The following is a 19,571-nucleotide window of genomic DNA, read 5'->3' as shown; positions in this document are numbered from 1 at the left end:
GTGCAACCCTGGGTGTGGATATACATACAAGGCGAGTTCAAAACAACTTCTAGGGTCTTGAAAATAATTTTAAAAACATCAGTTTGCTTTAATGTTATTTACATTGATGAGATATTTTAGTGTGAAACATCACCATAAAATTAGGATAAGGACAAAATGCCTCTTAGGGACAAAAAAAGAGAACAAATGAAATTATCAACAGTCTGTCTTCAAAGAGAACCGGAGTAATGTTACAGTTCTACGTAGAGGTGTACATCCCTGAGCTCCCAGCAGATGCGACTGTAGACTTCCCCTTCAAGAGTGTTTTCTTTTCAAAAGTGCTTTACGCAGACAGCCGTCTGTCTCTTTAAGATATCCCACCACCTGTAAATGCTGATTGGTCAAAACACCATCCTGTCTCTAGCCAATGGATGTCCACACAGCGAGTTAAGGGTAATAATGGTATGCAGCTGCTATCCATGGATTAAAATGCTTCAAAATCGCCATTATGGTGCTGAGCCGCTCAGCGCAAGTCTAACATCGCGACGGTGCTCTCCGTGATCACAATATGGCTGCCACCCTGAAAAAGTCATCCAAAGCAACCACGTTTAATGGGATAAATGATAAGTTAAAAAAACTGATACGTTTTTAAAACGTAACTGAACTATTACAAATATTTAAAAACTAAGAACGACAGCAAGTTAAACTAAATGCCATGTCGACGTGCGTTTATTGTTTTAGCTGACTGTCAAAGCAGCACAAAGCAACACATGGTGCATTTAAGCGCAAGATGCTTACGGTAAAGAGAGGGGGCTCTTTGGGGTGAGGGTGAAAGCCTTTCTGGGTACATGTGGAGATCTCCTCCATGCCGTAGTCGGTAAGTCTGAAGTAGCCCGTCCTGTAAAACAACCACATCCGACACGTTACAAGTAGGTCCCAATTTTCACTAGTACTGGTTCAAACCTTTATAAATGTATTTGGAGCTGAATTTATTTTGCCATAGGGGCAATCGAGCCTGATGTATAAACCTGTAAGAGAAACTTAGCATCGAGAGTCGTAAAATTTCACTAAAGAGCCTGCTAATGTCAGACAGTTCACCGAGAACGCACTCAAGAGCAAGAAGGATTTATCGGCGTGAACCTACTCGTTGAATTTGGGCGAGCAGACGATGGCGATGGCTTCTGGCAGCATGAGCTGGTAGGAGCAGTGAGTGTGAAGGTCAACGCTGGAGAGGAAGGCCGTCTGCGTCGGATGTGTCTAGGACAAAAAGACAGAAAGCGAATGAAGAGCCACAGGCAGCTTGGAGTTTTCCATCCTCAACGGGCTGTGGTGGCCCATGAACGTCACATATCCAGCTCACATGTATCCAGCCCAGCGTGATCAGGTTGTGCTGGTCCTGCACCAGGAACAGCTCCTCCTCGTTCTCGGTGTCGCAGTAATCGGGGCCTCCGCACTGCTTAGGCACTATCACGTGCGTCACCGTGAACGCGTTCCTGTTCTGAAGCAGGCACACAATCACAAAAGCTGGGGACAGTGCGGATCATCCAGGACACAGCCAAAACGGACCATGATCGGAACAATACTCGGTATGTTTCAGCTTGGCGTTATCGTTATACCGTTTACTGCTGATCTTCTGAGTAAACGGCGCATCGCGGGACATACCAGTCGGCCGCAGAGAATTCCGCATGTCTCCACAGCTCGCGTGGTGTTGCTGTTGGCCAGGTGCAGGAACTTGCTGCAGAGCTCAGAGGGGACGGCCACCTGCCTCAGTCCGTCCACCAACGTACCTGGAGGCAGAGGAGATGCACGCCCACTCAGGGGTTTCACACGCACAAAAATGGCAACAGCTCCCTACTGCACTTTGGTTGCTACCCTCAAATAACAGGCCCCGTAAGCACTGTAAGCTTGTCGATAATGGTGTTTAGTTGAATCACGGTTTAGCATTTCTCTGCCCTCAAAAGCGAAATGCGGATCATCTGGCTCTCAGAGCAGCTGGGCTCCAGTGTCCCAGAGTTCCCTCCTGCCCCTTGGGTTAGACGGTAACATACAACACTGTGTTAGCAGTCTTACTGTTGACTGGCCTGTTGAGGGAGCCTGGTTTGAGTGAGCGGTCAAAGGTCGGGGGAGGAGCTGGAGTAGGCGTGGCTGGTGCCGATGGCGTGCTGTTATTGGAGGAGGCACACTGTGGGCTCTGAGGGGGAGTGGGTGACTGTGGGTAAGGCAGCGGTGGGCCCTGGATGCCAGGGATAAGTGGAGTGTCGCCGGGGGGCGAGGCCGGCACGGAGAACTCATGGAGCACACGTCGGCGCTCACGCTCACTCTCCTGCCGCCGGATCATCTCCTCGAAGGCGCTGAACTGCTCCTGCTCCAGCTGCCTCCGCTGCAGGTCCGCCACACGTCTCCTCTCCGCCTCCAGCTCCCTCTGCCGGGACAGCTCACGGGCCAAAGCTGCCTCCTCCTCCCGCTAACACACACACAAACACACAGAGAAAGGAGGTGTCATATAAATAGAACTGGCTTATTATAATTTATTTTTTAATACAAGAGAATAAAGAAATAAACAAACCGTATACTCCTACTTAATGAATATTATATGAATGTATTAAATAATGAATAAAGGCATTCATTCATTCTTATTTACATCTTATGTACATCTGTTTAAGACAAACTCTTTTGTTTTATGAGGCCTGTACAGACCTCTAGTCATCTGATCCTACACAACTCACCTTTTTGGCAAGATACTCTGCATATTCTTTCTCGTATCTTCTTAGCAGGCATTTCTTCAGCTCTTCAGCTTGAGGGAAGGCGATCTCCTTCAGCCTCTGTGTTGTGAAAGCACATGGCGCAACATCACTGACGTTAGCAGGTCACGCGGTCGTAATGTTGAGGATCGACGGGACAACAGTAAAAGCACTCAAGTGCAGATCGAGATGAAAATTGGCTACCTTAAGAGTGTCCTTCTTTTCTGGGATGTTGGATAGTTTGTATTCAGGATGTTTGGGGAGCTTCTCAATAAAAAGCCTAAGGGGATGTGAAAAAAAAGCCACACATTTTAGAAGTTTAACCACTGCTGGAAGGCAAATATTATCTGTAAAAACTCATGCACCAAAAACAGAATAGCTAGCTCACGCCTAAAAACGCTGTGACATGTGGACAAACAGCACCTGCTGGTCTGAAGCCAGATGCGTACATTTATTTAATCACTTTCAGCTTTCAGGAAGCGGAAAAGTGAGGTGCCTCGGCCGTCCTTACGTGATGTATTTGTTGTACAGGACGAAGGCGTGTTCCAGGTTACCCTCCTCGCCGTAGACGTGCGCCATGCGGATCATCTCCATGCCCGAGCGGAAGTAGCGGCGGGCCGGCACGGCCCCGTTCACGTCCACAGCGCTGCCCTTCTTGGTGAGGGCACGCACCCGCTCCTCAGGGCTCAAACTAGTGTCGGCGTGGTCCAGCATGGCAAAGGAGGGTGGGCACGCTACAACCGGAGGCACACACACGCCTGAGAGTAACTCTTGCTGAAATGTCAGGCATGACCAAACATAGCACTGAAGGAGGACTACAAAATGTGCAATCATTACTAATAATAAGGAGGTTCTGAGATTCTCTAATCACTTTTATTCAAGGTAAAAGCAAATTTGTTCTCGAAGGAGCAATAAATAAAGAAAAGATCTGTATTATCTGTGCAGGGTGCTGGCAGCAGAGCATCTATACATGAGTTATCAGGCCATTCGTTCAAACCCCGTGGCAGGGAGCGCGACAGGACCAGGGAATCTTAGAGACATCGTTGTAACTGTCCTGTCCCGCCACAAATGGTCCTTTATCAACCCCAAAACGCTTCAACAAAAATGGCTGACCTTTATTCTTTGAGGCAACTACAGGCTATGTACAAATACAACTGTACAAATACAACAAACGTTACATTAGTAGAACATTTAACAAAATGTCATAGATAAGGCAAAAAAAAAAATCCCTGGTTAGATTTTAGAGGAAATAATTCACTTAATTCAGACAGACGAATAGACAGATAAAAGACAGGATGGCTAGCTAGATAACCAGACGGAGAGAGAGAGAGAGAGAGAGAGAGAGAGAGAGAAAGAAACTGGGGCTAATATTTGTATTTATGTGGAACGACATAAAGAAGCAGAAACCAGGGCTTTAGCTTGGCCATCAGGCGGAGGAGTGTCCGGAAAGGGCAGCTTTAGCCACTTAACTCTCTACCAACACTGGGCTAGCCAGGCAGCTAAACTGGCTAACGGTTAGCTGCTACTCTGCGACATCGCCCCCGGACGAAACGATGGTACAAATGACAAGGCGTTTAACAGAGAACCAAGTAAGCAACGCCGAGGAGAGGAAAACAGTGGAAGACGTAGACAGCGGCTAGCCATAATAATCCAACACAAGCTCGCCATTAGCGAGGAGGCTAGCTAAACAACTTACGAGTTTGAACTGCCTTACCCCAGTAGGCACACAGTATCTTTCTTTGTCCTTCTCGGGCGGTAGCTAACCTCCAGATATATCAGTTCAACTCGGCACAGAATTCCATTGTAAATACGATTCAGTTCTGCAGCATTTGATCTAAACAAGCAGGCAGCCAGCAGTCATATCTCACTCCTAAACCTCATCATTAGCTCAGGCTCTTCCTGCTGGGTGTCAAACAAACCCAGTGGCTGGTTAACGCCGTGGAGGCCGCACTGTGGCGCCCCCTGGTGGCGAATGTGAACCCTGCATACAGGCGTCCACCAAACAAGCGCTCCTCAGAACTAAGGAGGCTTTAGTTGTAATTAAGACGAATAAAACACTGGACGTATTTTGCGACCATGCTACAGTTGTCTGCGTCCCTAAGCACCGTGCTCCCGTCTGGAGAGCGTTGGGGTTTTACAGCTTTTCGTGTCGAACTGTTATATCCTACACTTATTTCTTCTAGGTTACTGTAGGGAATTACTACACGTCAACAAATGAACCAACTGAAAAAAATAGTTGTCGTGATATAACTACGGCTATTACACACAACAGACAATGCAACGCCAAAATTCAATGAAATGTTTGATTTTTTTTATTCAAAAATAACATTTTCTGAGACAAAAGTGACAGTGGTAAAAGTCAAGCCACATTTATTCCCATAATCGTAATATTGTCTGTGTCTCGCATTTAAGAGGTGCCACGCAAAGCCACAGTTTGTCTCCACTGTCACTCGCAAACTCAGCAAAATGCTAAATGAACAAAACGAACCCAACAAAGAGACAGAAAATCTGGCATATCAAGGATCCCTGGCGCAGAGTGGTTACTGGTCATCAGCAGGCACAGGGAGGAAGGTTTTCTATATGGCACAGACGATTCTGCTGAGTCTGATCCGTGTGTTCTGAAACAGGAGTATCTTGATACAACACACAGGGTAGTTTTGGCACAGACTAGTTTGCCAATGGCATAAGGCTTCCAAATATCTTGCAATGCCATGCTCACACCTAGCCTCCATGCAAAAGGACAGCATGTATTTTAAAAATAAAGCCACGGACACTATCTTTATATCTCTCACTTTTTATAGAACTCTAATAAGTCCACTTCTAAAGTTAAATGGAAGATGCAACAGGGTTGTAAACAGACAAAGCCCAAAGTGAGCGTCATGCACTTACATTCAGGCCAGGATTGTATGGCTAAGCACTGAGGGTGTGATTGCACAGAATGAAAACAACTTGACCTTTTGCTGATGCAGGGACTCATTTACCTTCTACGAAACAAGTGGCCAGCTCGTGACTCTCCAGTTGTCCAGAACTGTTTGAAGATTCCCTGCTCAATTGCCTCTTAATTAAGTGAATGTACTGTGTTTGATCAGGGAAGCTCCAAACTGTAATGGACTCTGGCCCTCCAGGACAGAGACAGACACACACACACACATTCTCATCTTTCTATCATTAATGAAGTACAATATTCTTACAGCAGGCTCACTACCTTTAACCCAGAGGTTTTTAGCTTGTCCACATTTTAACTGTTCCTCCTTTTAACAGAACAAAAGCTTGGACTTTCCGGACACCGGACTGGGAACAACTCAAAAGACCGAGACGTAGCCCCCATCACTTCACAGTGCAACTGTGGTTTAGATCACAAAGACTGCTGCATGATTACACAATCTCTGCAGCATTAGAACACATTTTACATGACCTTGTTGAACCCAGAATTTTTAAACCTTCTGAGTATCATTTCATTTGAAATAAAAACAAGACCTTCCTACTCTCGCAGCCTCTGAAATGCTCCTGCAGGACATCACTAACCCTGCAGACATGCAAGAAAGCAGCCAAAAGGTAAAACAAAGAAACATACACACTGCATTTACCTCCACTTTGTCAAGATATTCACTGATTTAAAAAAATTAAAAGACAGAATTTAGAAGCTATCACAGTGACCATCAGTCAGTGGCTAAACTTCAAATGCCTAACATTTAATGAAAAAACACCCAAAACATTTAGCAACAAACAGGTTCCATGCTGCAAAAATCGAGTTTCACAGTCACAGGTTTCAGTCTAACCATTGGTCTTCTTCACTGCAACAGAAAACATACATAAGTTAGTTTTAAATACAATTCTGATATACATTTCAAGAAAACAACAAACAGAAATTTAGTAGTTTAAATTCAGAGTTCAGTAGTCTGGCGACTTGAATTTAAAGCTATGCAGGTCTGACATGCTCTCATATGATTCCCACAGGATTCCTAACTATCTTTCAGTTATTTAAATGTATAAAAAGGCAGGGATTAGATACACGGATGAGTATTAACTCGCTATCAGTGTCCTGATGGCTAAACAACAGTCAATCACGGTGTAAAGTTGTTGTGATGGCCATGTGTACTCATGTGACTACTCACGTGTTGATCAAGTTTCTGATAGTCTGCCGTTTTGGGTCTGCGTGAGGCCTTTGACCTTCTGCCCTCAAGCACAAAAGCAATGATCTGAGACAGAGAGAGAGAGAGAGAGAGAGACAGAGAGAGAGAGAGATAGAGTAAAACAAATCTAACAGAAAAACGGTCTAAAAAAGACATATATTAAGACCCACTTTGCGCTTGTTGTGATATCCAACGTAGAGGACGGCAACCAACAATGCCATGCACACGAGGTAGGCAAAGAAGTGACTGCTCTCCTCCTGTGGCTGCGGGTTAAATGGCTGACCCCCACTCTTATCTGATTTATTCAAGCCCCCATCCTCTTCCTCGTCTCCTTCTTCTTCTAAAGTAACATCATCTACCTCGTTACCCTCACCCTCAACGACACCCCTTCCTGGGGCTTCACTTTCAGGCTTGGTGCCTTGTGATTCAGCTCTCCACTTATCTGTAGTAGCTGTGTCCTTTTCTTTTTCTGATTTTGGCTTCTCATCCACTTTGCCCACCAGCTTGTCTGCTGATTTTGGCTGTTCTGTTTGGTCATTCAATTCTTCTGCTGATTTTGGCTGTTCTGTTTGGTCATTCAATTTGACTGCTGATTTTGGCTGTTCTGTTTGGTCATTCAATTTGACTGCTGATTTTGGCTGTTCTGTTTGGTCATTCAATTTGACTGCTGATTTTGGCTGTTCTGTTTTGTCACTGAATTTGACTGCTGATTTTGGCTGTTCTGGTTGGTTATCTGATTTCAGCTTGTCCTCTGGCTTGTTTTTGACCTTGCCGTGCGTTTTGTCTATTGAGCTCGGCTCATCGTCTGGCATGTGGTCCATCTTGCTGTCTGCTGATTTCGACTTGTTGTCCATCTTGCTGTCTGCTGATTTCGACTTGTTGTCCATCTTGCTATCTGCTGATTTCGACTTGTTGTCCATCTTGCTATCTGCTGATTTCGACTTGTTGTCCACTGTGCCGTCTGTTTTTCCCACTGATTTTGCCTCATCGTCCAGACTGTCATTCAGCTTGACTGCTGGTATTGGATTGTTCTCTTGTATGACTTGCAGGGTGTGATTTTCTGTTGTGATTTTTTGGGTCACTATGGCTGTCTTTAGTTTTTGACTAAGATCAGAATCTTGCTCTAACACATTATTCTGAATTTTGTTGTCTTGTGCTACTGCATTCGTCAACCTTTCTTGTTGACTTGGACCTTTTTGTGACCCACTCCCTTGGCTGTCTGCTGCAGGGGCACCTTCTATGGCTGTACCTTTACAGAGAGAGAGAGAGAGAGAGAGAGAGAGAGAGAGAGAGAGAGAGAGAGAGAGAAAGAGAGATACAAAACACAAAAGGTTATAGATTCAAATAGTTATTCAAACAAATATAGTTATTCAAATATAGTTACAGATGTCTTTTACTGTGGGAAGTACCAAAAAAGAGGCACAAATGTGTGCATTCCGTGTACTGAGCGGTTAAAACCATATTTAACTGCGCTTGGTTTCAAAGTTTTATAGCAATACAATGATATGAGACATGAGAAAACGGATATAACAGTCTTGTATTCATTTGTGTTTGGGTATGAAGACAGTTATCTAACTAGCAAGGTAATTGGTGAGCAATCTTGGTAACTCTTGAGCTAGAAAGCTCAGCTACCTCCGTTTGTTTACTAAGCTAATCTAGATGCTTAGCTAGCCAGCTACAGAAGTCTCACTTACCTTGAGAACTACACAAGCACGCCAGAACCAAGAACAGTAAAGTTAACCGCATTGTGATTTTATGTGACAAACGAGAAAATAATATACACGGAAAAATCTTACACATGTAATACACGCCACGACTACAGAAATAAACTGTAAAACAACACACGACAAGGATGTGTTTCTGCGGGGGGAAGCAACGTCAAACCCTTCCGTGTTGAGCTGAGCGGAAGTGGGCGGGGCTAGTATTGTGAGGACATAGTCAACATTATTAGACACGTAGTGCGTTGCTGTTACAGACCTGCTGCGTTCTCCTTCCCCCCTCATGGCTCCTTTTTAAAAATAACTTTTATCTCTGTAAATGGCGCGTAATAGTTATGACTCTTTACGGTTCTCTGACTTTTAATGGAGTCCCGTGCGCATCCTCCTTGCGTCATAACGTCACGTGAATGGCAGGAAACACCGGCTAACGTAGCACGTGAACAGCTGAAAAAAAAAAAAAAAAAAAAGTTAAAAAAAAAAAGTTTGTGTTTAACGAAGACCCGTGCAGCGTGCATTAAAGAATGAACAGCTACAACAAAGTAACATCTGGGTATAAATCGATCATTATAACGACTACTTTCTATGGAGACCGGCTAAGAACGTGCTGGGGACACGAATGCAGAGTGTCGCAAGAAATGCAGCTGCCATTCAAATTCGCGTCGTCTTTAAGAAGTCAAGTCCCTGGCATACATGTTCATTTAGGAAAAAGCGCTGGGGCTGAAAGGAAGAGGATTTTAGAGCCGCGAGTGTCAGCACTATGGCTTAAAATATATTTGTAGTACAATTTCTTTCTGGTAATTTGGATAAAAATAATTTGTTTCGTCTTGCAATATGTCATTCATTCATTTCAGCTTCGTGGGATACAACATACACGTACGTTTTCTTATTATAACGTTTTCTTATTCGTTCTATTGACTAAAAGAAGGCTATTATTCAGCGAATTATTATTGAACAAATGAAGTAAAGACATCTTGTAGAGCAAACGCCAATATTTTCAGAGCACACTTTGTGGGGACAAATTTCAGAAAATGGTAGGGACATGTCCCCCAGTGTAAATTAAACCTATGGCTGAGTGTGGGAACCTTTTTTAATTTTCACCAATTCCTTTTTGCTTTCACATTCATTTTCACACAGCGTTAACAGGTTCATATGGAGTTCACATTTGTATAGTTTGTTTGGCTGCATAAACATTTTATCAAGAATTTGTAAGCTTACTGCTTGAGTACATGAGCAATATACATTAGGATCTGTATTATGACAATGTATATGATTATGTATGTGCTTCTATGCTTGTGAGCTTTAAGCGTGTTTAAAAGGGTGGTAAGGTATATATGGGACCTTGTTTTCGTGGAAGAACTTCGTATCACTGCTTATCTAGCAACTGACAAACAGACAGCGTGGTGACATTGGTGTGTCGATATAAAAAGATGTAGCGTGTGTGCTGGCGAAGGAATACTGCTTGCCAAGTGCTCACAGCTGAGACGGTATTGAGCATTAAGGCGAGAGAGGCAAAACGCGAAAAACACGACGGTAATGTTTTATGAGCAGAGGGAACCAGTATGCGGTTAAAGTATGAGGATTCAGCCACTGGTGATTCTAAAGTCTGTTAGGGTCCTAGGCAAAATTTCACGGTGCCCGCTTATGGAATTCAGGTCTCATACTGACATTGCAAGCTTCGCACATTGCTGCTGCTGTAGCTTAAAGTTTGTCAGCCTTTAGGGGCCCCCCACTAGCTTGGAGCCCCAAACAGCTGCCTGCCCTGACTGGTGGAAAGTGGCGCATCTGGAAAGAGGGAAGAACAAACCGATTTTAAAGTCTGTACTGAATAGTCATGTCACATGAGTGCATAAATAAACAAAGAAACAGATTTTCTTTTTTAAATATATATTTTTTAATCTTCAGTAGCATAAGTGACACTATTGGTAAAAATGAGACCAAACGGGGGAGATGTAAAAGCAACCTTCTCCATTATCGTTGTGTACCATTAAATAAGTAGATTGTTTTCTCTGCTGTCAATTTCAAATAGATATAAAAGTGCTAGAAATGTGTAGTTACAGAATCATACCAAAAATCCACCAAACCACAATCATGGGAACAAAGAGGTTTTCATGTTGTGCAAATACGTTTTAAACATATTCCTGTCCATTCGTTTGCTAACATCCGAGCTCTCTCCAGATATGAATGGACACCACTGCTCCACCCACAGCTAAGCTTGAGGACCCCAATACATCCTACTCAAACCAAAAGCCTATATTTGCCCCCTGCAAACACCTTCCTGCTTTCGCTCAGAAAACTAATTCTATTCCCCCACTCACTCCCCCAAAACACCAATCACACCTACTCTCCCTCCCTCAAAATGTGTACCCACCAGTAATGTGTACCCACTCTCACTCACTTAAAAGTCCAGCCATATCTACCTCCTCTGTCTCACTCAAAACACCAACCACACTTACTCACGCTGCCTCAAAACACCAGTAATGTGTACCCACTCTCACTCTCAAAAAAATCCCAACTGTATCTCCAGACTCTCTCACTCAGAAAAAACCCATTATCAAGGAAGCCCATCAATTTCAATAATGATTAACATCTGCATGCAATACGAACCCCCATATGAGTACAAATCCCTATCCATAATCTCACCGACCAACAACGCATTTTTATAGCAAAAGACCACACGATCTTCAAGCTGTAACTGACCTTCTCCATAGATAAACACATTTGTGACACAAGCTTCATGAAACCTGATATTCAAGTTTTACATCTATTCTTTCTAATCCTTCTTTTGTTGGTCTTCATCACTGCAACAGAAAAGCACAGTTTTAGATACAATCGTGACAAATACCTTGAGAGGTGCCTAAACCCTTTACGCCACTGCATCCACTTCTTAAATGACTTCAAAAATAGCTTATGCAGCTACAGCCTATGCACTGTCATATGATTCCCACATGGTAAAATTAAATTCTAACAACCTTATGAATCTCAATCTTCGTCCTTGTGAACATCAAACCTATCCTTTCAAATGTTTACCAAGAAAACATTCAGTAAGAATGTTACATGAAAAGTGGGCCAATAAAGCCATTAAATATATCCTGATCTATGATTTGTTTATGATTAATGTCCTACCGCCCACGCCTGCCATAGTGTAAAGACGGTCTGACGGTCATGTGTGTACACTTTAGTACTTACGCGCTGATCGAGTCTCTGATAGTCTGCCAAATACTGTCTCCGCGAGGTCCTTGATGTCCTTGATCCAAAGATGGATGCAATGATCTAGAGGTGGGGGTGTTGGAGAACACACATCTATCAATACGACCCTCATATCATTTCGCTCCCTATAGCGCCTCAAACCAGACAGCAGAAGAGACCCACCTTACGCTTGTTGTGATATGCAATGTAAAGGATGGCAACCAGCAGTACCGTGCAGACGAGGTAGGTAAAAAAGTGACTGCTCTCCTCCACAACTTTCAACAGCACTTTCTCGTCATCATGCCTATCAATCTTAAGTAAGAAATCTCCATTTTCTTCTTCTTCATAATCAAAAGCAATTTTATTACTGTCCATGCCATAAACATCTTTGCCCTGGTGTGTTGTACCAAGCTTAGTGTCGGTGTCATCATATCCAGGCACCTCCTCCGTTGCCTTGTTTTCTTTGACTTTGCCATGTTTTATCGAAGGGTTGAATGCCACTTTCCGATGTCCAGTCCGGTCTGGTTTAAATTTTACTCGATTGTCTCTCTCAGTGACATCCTCTGCATCCTTTTTTGGTGCATCAAGGTCGGTTTCAGTGCCTCTTGGTTCAGACTTTTCTCCATCTTCGTACTCCATGTCTACCTGCCATTCCTCTTTTTCCTGTTCATGATTCTGCTCTTCATCACCCTGCTCTTCATCACCTTGCTGCTCTTCATCATTCTGCTCTTCATCACCCTGCTTGTCATCATTCTGCTCTTCATCACCCTGCTCGTCATCATACTGCTCTTCATCACCTTGCTGCTCGTCATCATTCTGCTCTTCATCACCTTGCTGCTCTTCATCATTCTGCTCTTCGTCACCCTGCTCGTCATCATTCTGCTCTTCATCACCCTGCTCGTCATCATACTGCTCTTCATCACCTTGCTGCTCGTCATCATTCTGCTCTTCATCACCTTGCTGCTCTTCATCATTCTCTTCATCACCCTGCTCGTCATCATTCTGCTCTTCATCACCCTGCTCGTCATCATACTGCTCTTCATCACCTTGCTGCTCGTCATCATTCTGCTCTTCATCACCTTGCTGCTCTTCATCATTCTGCTCTTCATCACCCTGCTCTTCATCATTCTGCTCATCATCTCCTTGCTGCTCTTCATCATTTTGCTGTTCATCTCCTTGCTGCTCTTCATCATTTTGCTGTTCATCTCCTTGCTGCTCTTCATCACCTTGCTCGTCGTCATCATTCTGCTCTTTATTCTGTTGTTTTGGTTTTACCTCATTACGTTTCTGCATCTGTCCTTCTTTTGCTTTGTCATGTTCTTTCTTGTTTTGGCTCTCTTCCTTACCTTCTCTCTGCTCTTCCTCATTTGCTTGTCCAGTCTGCCATTTTTCCTGCTTTTCTGCTAATAGCACTTCATCCTTCTGAAGTTCTTCTTTGGCCTGAGACTTATCCAGCTGCTGGAAGTCATTCCGTGGTTCTCGCAGTAAACTATTATTTGCCTCAGTGAAAGTTAGGAGAGATGCACCTGAAAAATCCATACACACATCCATAAGTTTTTAGACTGACAGAACTAAAGTTAGCAAAACATAAATCTGTTTAATAAGACATCTAAATAATAAATTACTGCTATTACCGCCACAATAATAATTACACAAGAAAAAATAAAATAGCTTTTACTTACAACGTAATAATAACACTATTATTAACAATAATAAACCATTAATAATATTAATAACAATAGTTATATTTATTATTATTATTAGTAGTAGTAGTAGTAGTAGTATTAGTAGTTTTAGATATTTTATAGCCTATATTAAAACACCATGATCGTTTAACTACAATTTAAAAAAGCGTTTTTTTGTTTGTTTTTTGTAAAATGCTTTTTTATGTTGTAAATTGTCCAGGAATGAGGAATCAGCCATGGCATATTTAGCGAGAACCTTTCTGTTTCCGTGTCGATGTGAAGGCAGCCTAACAACCCCGCCGGTTATCTCCCCTACCTCACATTAGCCAGCCTAGCTCACTGGTTCAAATTCATTTACTTACCCTGACAACAGCACAAGCAGACCCCAACCAAAAACAGCACTGATAGCCGCATTGTCATTTCACAGAAGGCACGAAAGGAGGATCAGCGAGAATAAAAACAGAACAAACCCGTCAAACACCTGTCGCACGCCACGTCACAGCCTTCGCTCTTGGACTTCCTGATCTATGCCGAGGCGTAAAAAAGATATTAACTTAGCTCACCATTAGTTGTAGTGTTTAAAGTAGACATTTTGTACATACTTTATTTCCCACGTTTTATTCTTTGGGTCTTATGTCCTTTTATCACCGCAGGTTCGTTCTGCAGCAGGGACTGTAGTGGAGAACGTAGTTGTCTCGCCTGCAACGCCCTGTTCATACAGCAGGGGGCGATAAACGACCGGTTAACACACGCTTTCATTCTAAACCGATCGAGGCCCATTACTGTATGTTGGTTCAATAGAACACTCGTGGTGGTTTGAAAGATATATTTTACAATAAAATAATACATTTGAAGCTCAAAAATCATTAATGGCTATCCTTTTTGCCACTGGCATTGAGTAAAAGCAGTCGTAGACCTCTCTCCACACATGCACACTCCCACGTTAGAATGTACACACACACACACACACACACACACACACACACACACACACACACACACACACACACACACACACACACACACCCCTCTGGAACAAAATACAAATACAACATCCCACGTCTGAACACAGATGAAATCTTAAGTAGGCCTAACCGACCCAGAGTCCAAACACATTAATAATGCTGTGTGGAGTCTTTGGGACAACAGATGTCCCCTTCAATTTTAATCACAAAAGATGAGTGCTTTATGTACATCCAATTCTTCAAGCTGCTAACATCAGTCTCCTGCTTCCCACACTGTGTCATTACGGGGACTCAGCGGCCAGACAGTGGCAAGGATGTCATCTTTGGCAGAGTGGCGGGGCGTGGAGGGGAACCAACATAAAGTAGACCTGATACATGGTTTGCTTTGTCATTTAGCCGCGTTGATTTGCACACTCTGGAAAGACATTCTCGAACACAAGAAAGATAAGTTACTATAGGCGATAATGAACAAACGTTTTTACTCTGCTGTTTGAATCATGTGTCACATTTAGAGGTGGGTTGTCTAAAACCCAAGGCCAAAGACTCAAATAAATGTAATGTTCTAAAAGAAAAAAAGAAAACATTTATCAGTTCTAAAATCTTATACTCAGCCAGGCTTTAAAACGATAATGTATCTTTGATTATACAGTGTGTGAAGAGCAGCTTTCTCTTTTTATATGAACAAAGTTCCATTGTAAGAACGGTCATAGTTATAAAGGAGACGTATGGTGTAGTAGCCTGGACGCTGCCGGTGACATAAATAAATCACCAACTACATCTAAGAGAACAGGAATGAGAAGTAGATTTTGTGTGTGAACAATATACTCAAGTATAAGTACAATTCTGGATTTAAAATGACAAGAAAAGTATCAATTCTTCCAAAATATATTGAAGTGTATGTATCTCAGTAAAGGTAACTAGTAACCGCCCATGAACATCTTGTCTGGCAGTAAGACCTATTATGACCAGAAGGAGATCTTCAACAAGAAGTTAATTATCTAAATGTTAATCGTAGATAACTTCCTCCTCTGTAGGGGACTGAAGGTCCTGCAGTGTCTAAATATGGCCTAATTATAGTCCTGACATTTAGTACAGAAGCCGATCCATCTTCTTCTGCATGTACACTTCCTTCCTTAAGGTCATACGGGTATAAATAAAACATTAAGGAGGAGGCTTGGGCCCTGAGCCAGGCGCTACCTGGCTTCACAGGGGCCGCCTGCCGTCGGCGCGACAAACGTCGCAGCAGCGTCGAGGAAACAATCAATTAATGCGGAGCGAAGCGAGCAGGGGAGGGGGAGGATCCTAACATGGCACTCCCGTGCCAACGTTGCTCTCTCACTCTCTCGTCTCGTCCCGGCAAATATGAGCTCATGCGCGCAACAGAAATGCCTCCCCCGGACCTGTGCCGAGTCCTTACGAAAACAGATCAGATCAAAAAATAAAAGCTGAAGTTTCCTGAAGTTATTTGAAGTTTCACTGGTCAACAGTGATTTTGCTTCCTGCAAAAAACAAAAAAACAAAAAAAAAGCCTGTTTATGATGTATTTTTGCACGCTGAATCCAAATATGTTTTCAGAATTTCTCTATCAGCCATAGTTTTTTTTTGGTTCCTGTATACTTGTTTGTCATTTTATATATAGTATGGAAAAGAAACAAAAAGAATCTGGTCTATGTTGGCAGACTACTGTGGAATACTGAAGAGGGACGTTCCTCAGGCCAAATATAGACAAACATCAGACACTGTGTATTTTAGAAGTACATCTATACAGAATTTAAGTGCAATAACAGCTGGATTTGTGAACAATTTACATAAAATTGACACACCTCAAAACCATGCATGAACCAAACATTCAAATTCAATGTAAAACATACCAATTTAGTTTGGGAAGCAAAAAATCCTTCAAATAGTGTTGCCCATTTATATCGATGTGCTTTGATTGGACTGGTGTTGTTCATTCCATTGAACAAGTTATTCAAAGAATAATGCATCTCATACATTGAAATAGGTACAGTAATATAAGAACTCTAGGACTGATTTTTCACAAAGCAGATTGTTGAGTGGCTCCCACACATGCTGCCACATGCCTGTGAAAGTTTTCAAAGGGTTTAGGGCTTAGGGTTTCATGAGGTCTCATTTATAAAATTGATTTATCTTGTAATTCAAGCTGACTGGCCGTGTTTTGCTGTGTTGAAGATGTTATGTCACTCATTTGGAGGGCTGAGGAAGTGTTCCGTTGTGCATCTTTAAGATTCCGACGCAAGTCCATTCACTGCTGCCAGGGAACTGTCCACCTTCGACTGGCAGAAGGCAGAAAAAGACTCTGAGCTCAGAGCCAGGGACAGAAGCAGGACGACCCCCTGCAAATCAATCAGAATGACCAATCCACTCTGGGTAAACCCTTCAATTCCATGCCCCTACATCAGCGCCACGCGGGTTGTGCTGAGGACTCTGATTCGGGCCCAGCTCCACTGCAAGCGCTTCTGTTTTAATATTGATGGTCGCACTGAAGGAATGTATAGACAATGTGAAGTGTTTGAGCAACATCAAAGGCCCAACCTGGCAAGAATTCACGATCAAAGCCAAGTCGGCGAACAGAAGCTTGGCCAGCAGCCAGCGGCGTCTAATGAGCAAAATTAACATGTATTAATTCTGACCTTGCATCGAGCCGACAGATGTCTCGTACGAGTGGAAACCCATAACAAAGCCGCAGCCTGGCTCATTAGTTACGAGGCGAAGAATCTTATACAACACGGTTTAGATGCGGGGCTCATTCAAATGATCTCATTCATCCTTTGATGATGGATTATATCACCGGTGTTAAGTATTTCAGCTCATTTATTGGGTTATAAGAGACAGGAGGCCAAAAGTCGCAACCGCGGCGTCTCGTTCGGGGCCTTGTACGAGGCCCTCTGGCATTTGACTTGGAAAACCATTGAAACTCAGGGGGGGAAAATGCAGGAAATAATTTTTGAAGCGATAGGTGATACAGGTGTCGGCTGTTTCACCTCCGGTGAGCGTGAAAAACCAGCCACGTGTGCTTGCGGAGTGTGGGATCAAGCACGGCGAAACACGAGCAAAAACGTACACTCTGTGAAGCGAGGCAGGCTGATGAGGCGCGGCAGGGCGGGCCGGGGCAGGGGGCAGGGAGGTGCAACCAGCCCCCTCTCTGGAGCCCTGCTCCTCACCATAGCGTATTAAAGTCACTCAGCCACACTCTCTCACTCTACACACACACACACACGTGTGTGTGTGTGTGTGTGTGTGTGTGTGTGTGTGTGTGTTGTGTATGGAGAACAGGCCAGTGTTTCAGGGATCTAGCCTTTCTCTCCCCTTTTCTGACAACTCATTAGCTTTAATTTGGATGATGGATCTGGATGTGGAGCTCAGGGCTCTAGCAGACAACAGCGCGTCCCTGAGAGAGAGGCCTGGCCTGGGATGATGCAAGGCATATTCCTGCCCTTCCTAATGATTGCCGAGCAAAATAAAACACAAGCTGTGTGTGTGTGTGTGGATCTGGGTGACTGACAGGTTTGTACCTCCCCCCAGGGCAGAGAGAGAAATGAGTGCTCGCTGTGTGTCAGCCTGTCTGTCTGGACCCACGCACACATTCTCTCTGCTTCGCTCCCTCACAGCTCCAAAATCACATAGATACTATGACTGAAAAAGGGATCTAATTAACTACATTAAGAAGACACATATTTGAGTACTATGGGCTGTACCACACAATGCAAAACAAAAGCAATGAGTAGTGGTGATGGAGAACCCCAATACTAATGGCTGGACAGACAACCGTTACAGGACTGGGGCAAGCTTGCTCTTCAGTTTGACCACTATTGCATCACATACTAGCGTTCTTTAACTAAAACACACAAACAACTCAGTAATCAGTTTAGGCTTGCACAGGGTGCAGGCATTTCCAGAATTTTATACCATTGTACAGCCACGGTCATGCAATGTATCCTCACCATGTTCTCGTGGCCTTAATATCATGTGATCTCCCGTAGTACAAAGAACATGGGTCAGTGTACATGGTCACGTCCACCATGAGACTGTGGGAGGTGTAACGGGACTGGTCCCGACACCGTCCACCTAAAGTCCAAATCCAAACCCAAACACCCCCCCCCCCCACTAGGGACTCTACCTAGTGCTCTCTTCTTTAATTGAAAAGCTTAACGAGGTCCCTGGAGCTCCATCCCATTACCTCACTGTTAATTACAGCCACAGCAACACGCCAAGCTGCAAATAAAGACACCATGAAAGAGACGGTGAGGAGAGAGCAACAGACGAGAGAGAACGCGACACAGCCAGCCAGAGAGAGAGAGAGCGAGACAGCGCGAGACAGCCAGAGAGAGAGAGAGAGAGCGCGAGACAGAGTGAGACAGCCAGCCAGCCAGAGAGAGAGAAAGAGATGACCTGTTTTTTTTGCTGTTGTTTTGGGATTTTGCACTCCAGGAAGAAACAGATGTCAATTATTCTTTTATTTGGGTTTATTTTTGGCTGCAAATTTTGTTGCTCTGGCAGTTGTTTTGGTTTTTTTCCCCCCAGTGTGGTTTGTCTAACTCCAGACCATTAAAATATTGATCCAATTCCTCTGGAATATCAAGATATTCATGAAGTTGAGGCTGTTTTTTTTTTTGTTTTTTTAAAGAAAAAGAAAGAAATGTCTTTCAACAGAAGAGTGTCCAATGACAGGCCTGAGCTACGGAATTTACTAGCAAATAATGAATGCCTGTAATTGGCCAAACTGTGTATTGGAGACAAATTCATTGGAAAACAATGTGGTTCATTTAGGGCCCTCTGTCTGCATGATGGCTCAGTTTCAGGTGGTTTGAATTTCTCCGATTATACTTGGATTCTAACGTGAACTGTGAAAGTGACCTGGAGAAACATTCCAATTTTCCCTCTTGTATATGTAATAGCATTCACAGAATTGTCATCTAGGAGTTTCCAGGTGTATGACCATCGCAAACACCAGGACTGCACTCAGCCTACATTACACGTACTCAAAACTGTGAATAAGAAGAAAAACAGACACCCATATTCTAGAAACAATTTACAAGTTTTATTTAGTTCACGCACTTCAAAACTGTAGGGGTAGCCGCAAAGGGTTCTAATAAATTGCCTGTACTATGAATTAAACTTCAAAACTACCATTTATTACATG

General features: G+C 43.4%; 4 protein-coding genes across 6 annotated transcripts in view; all 4 read right to left on the bottom strand.

Annotated features, from left to right (window-relative positions):
• Window positions 1-64: 64 nt before the first annotated feature.
• On the bottom strand, window positions 65-4,679 carry stambpb (STAM binding protein b). Of its 3 annotated transcripts, none has more exons than XM_027024195.2 (10): window positions 4,435-4,679; window positions 3,232-3,454; window positions 2,925-3,000; window positions 2,706-2,801; window positions 2,050-2,443; window positions 1,642-1,766; window positions 1,340-1,477; window positions 1,124-1,236; window positions 778-877; window positions 65-559 (listed from the first exon to the last, which is right to left on the bottom strand). In XM_027024195.2, exons 2-10 carry the CDS (start codon window positions 3,432-3,434, stop codon window positions 503-505), a joined length of 1,302 nt encoding a protein of 433 aa, XP_026879996.1. In that variant the 5' UTR covers window positions 3,435-3,454; window positions 4,435-4,679; the 3' UTR covers window positions 65-502. The 3 variants fall into 3 exon arrangements, with proteins under 3 accessions (XP_026879996.1, XP_026879997.1, XP_026879998.1); XM_027024196.2 differs by having other exon boundaries at window positions 2,293-2,443; window positions 4,435-4,678; XM_027024197.2 differs by having other exon boundaries at window positions 2,299-2,443; window positions 4,435-4,678.
• Window positions 4,680-5,009: 330 nt separating this feature from the next.
• On the bottom strand, window positions 5,010-8,737 carry tgoln2 (trans-golgi network protein 2). The gene is made up of 4 exons (XM_035536514.1): window positions 8,548-8,737; window positions 7,024-8,102; window positions 6,836-6,919; window positions 5,010-6,514 (listed from the first exon to the last, which is right to left on the bottom strand). Exons 1-4 carry the CDS (start codon window positions 8,651-8,653, stop codon window positions 6,512-6,514), a joined length of 1,272 nt encoding a protein of 423 aa, XP_035392407.1. The 5' UTR covers window positions 8,654-8,737; the 3' UTR covers window positions 5,010-6,511.
• Window positions 8,738-10,962: 2,225 nt separating this feature from the next.
• On the bottom strand, window positions 10,963-13,840 carry LOC113586208 (sarcoplasmic reticulum histidine-rich calcium-binding protein-like). The gene is made up of 4 exons (XM_027024189.2): window positions 13,805-13,840; window positions 11,941-13,283; window positions 11,758-11,841; window positions 10,963-11,369 (listed from the first exon to the last, which is right to left on the bottom strand). Exons 2-4 carry the CDS (start codon window positions 13,048-13,050, stop codon window positions 11,367-11,369), a joined length of 1,197 nt encoding a protein of 398 aa, XP_026879990.2. The 5' UTR covers window positions 13,051-13,283; window positions 13,805-13,840; the 3' UTR covers window positions 10,963-11,366.
• A 5,607-nt stretch (window positions 13,841-19,447) lies between these two features.
• The window catches only part of tcf7l1b (transcription factor 7 like 1b), a 37,737-nt gene continuing 37,613 nt past the window's right edge, over window positions 19,448-19,571 (bottom strand). The window contains exon 12 of the mRNA XM_027024188.2: window positions 19,448-19,571. This exon is cut by the window's right edge and continues 812 nt beyond it. The gene's annotated coding sequence lies outside the window, so the exon portion shown is untranslated.

Source organism: Electrophorus electricus, chromosome 18 (genome assembly GCF_013358815.1).
Source record: "Electrophorus electricus isolate fEleEle1 chromosome 18, fEleEle1.pri, whole genome shotgun sequence".
NCBI lineage: Eukaryota > Metazoa > Chordata > Actinopteri > Gymnotiformes > Gymnotidae > Electrophorus > Electrophorus electricus.
Note: the sequence above shows the minus strand (reverse complement) of the source record. Positions and strands in the feature narration are given on the sequence as shown.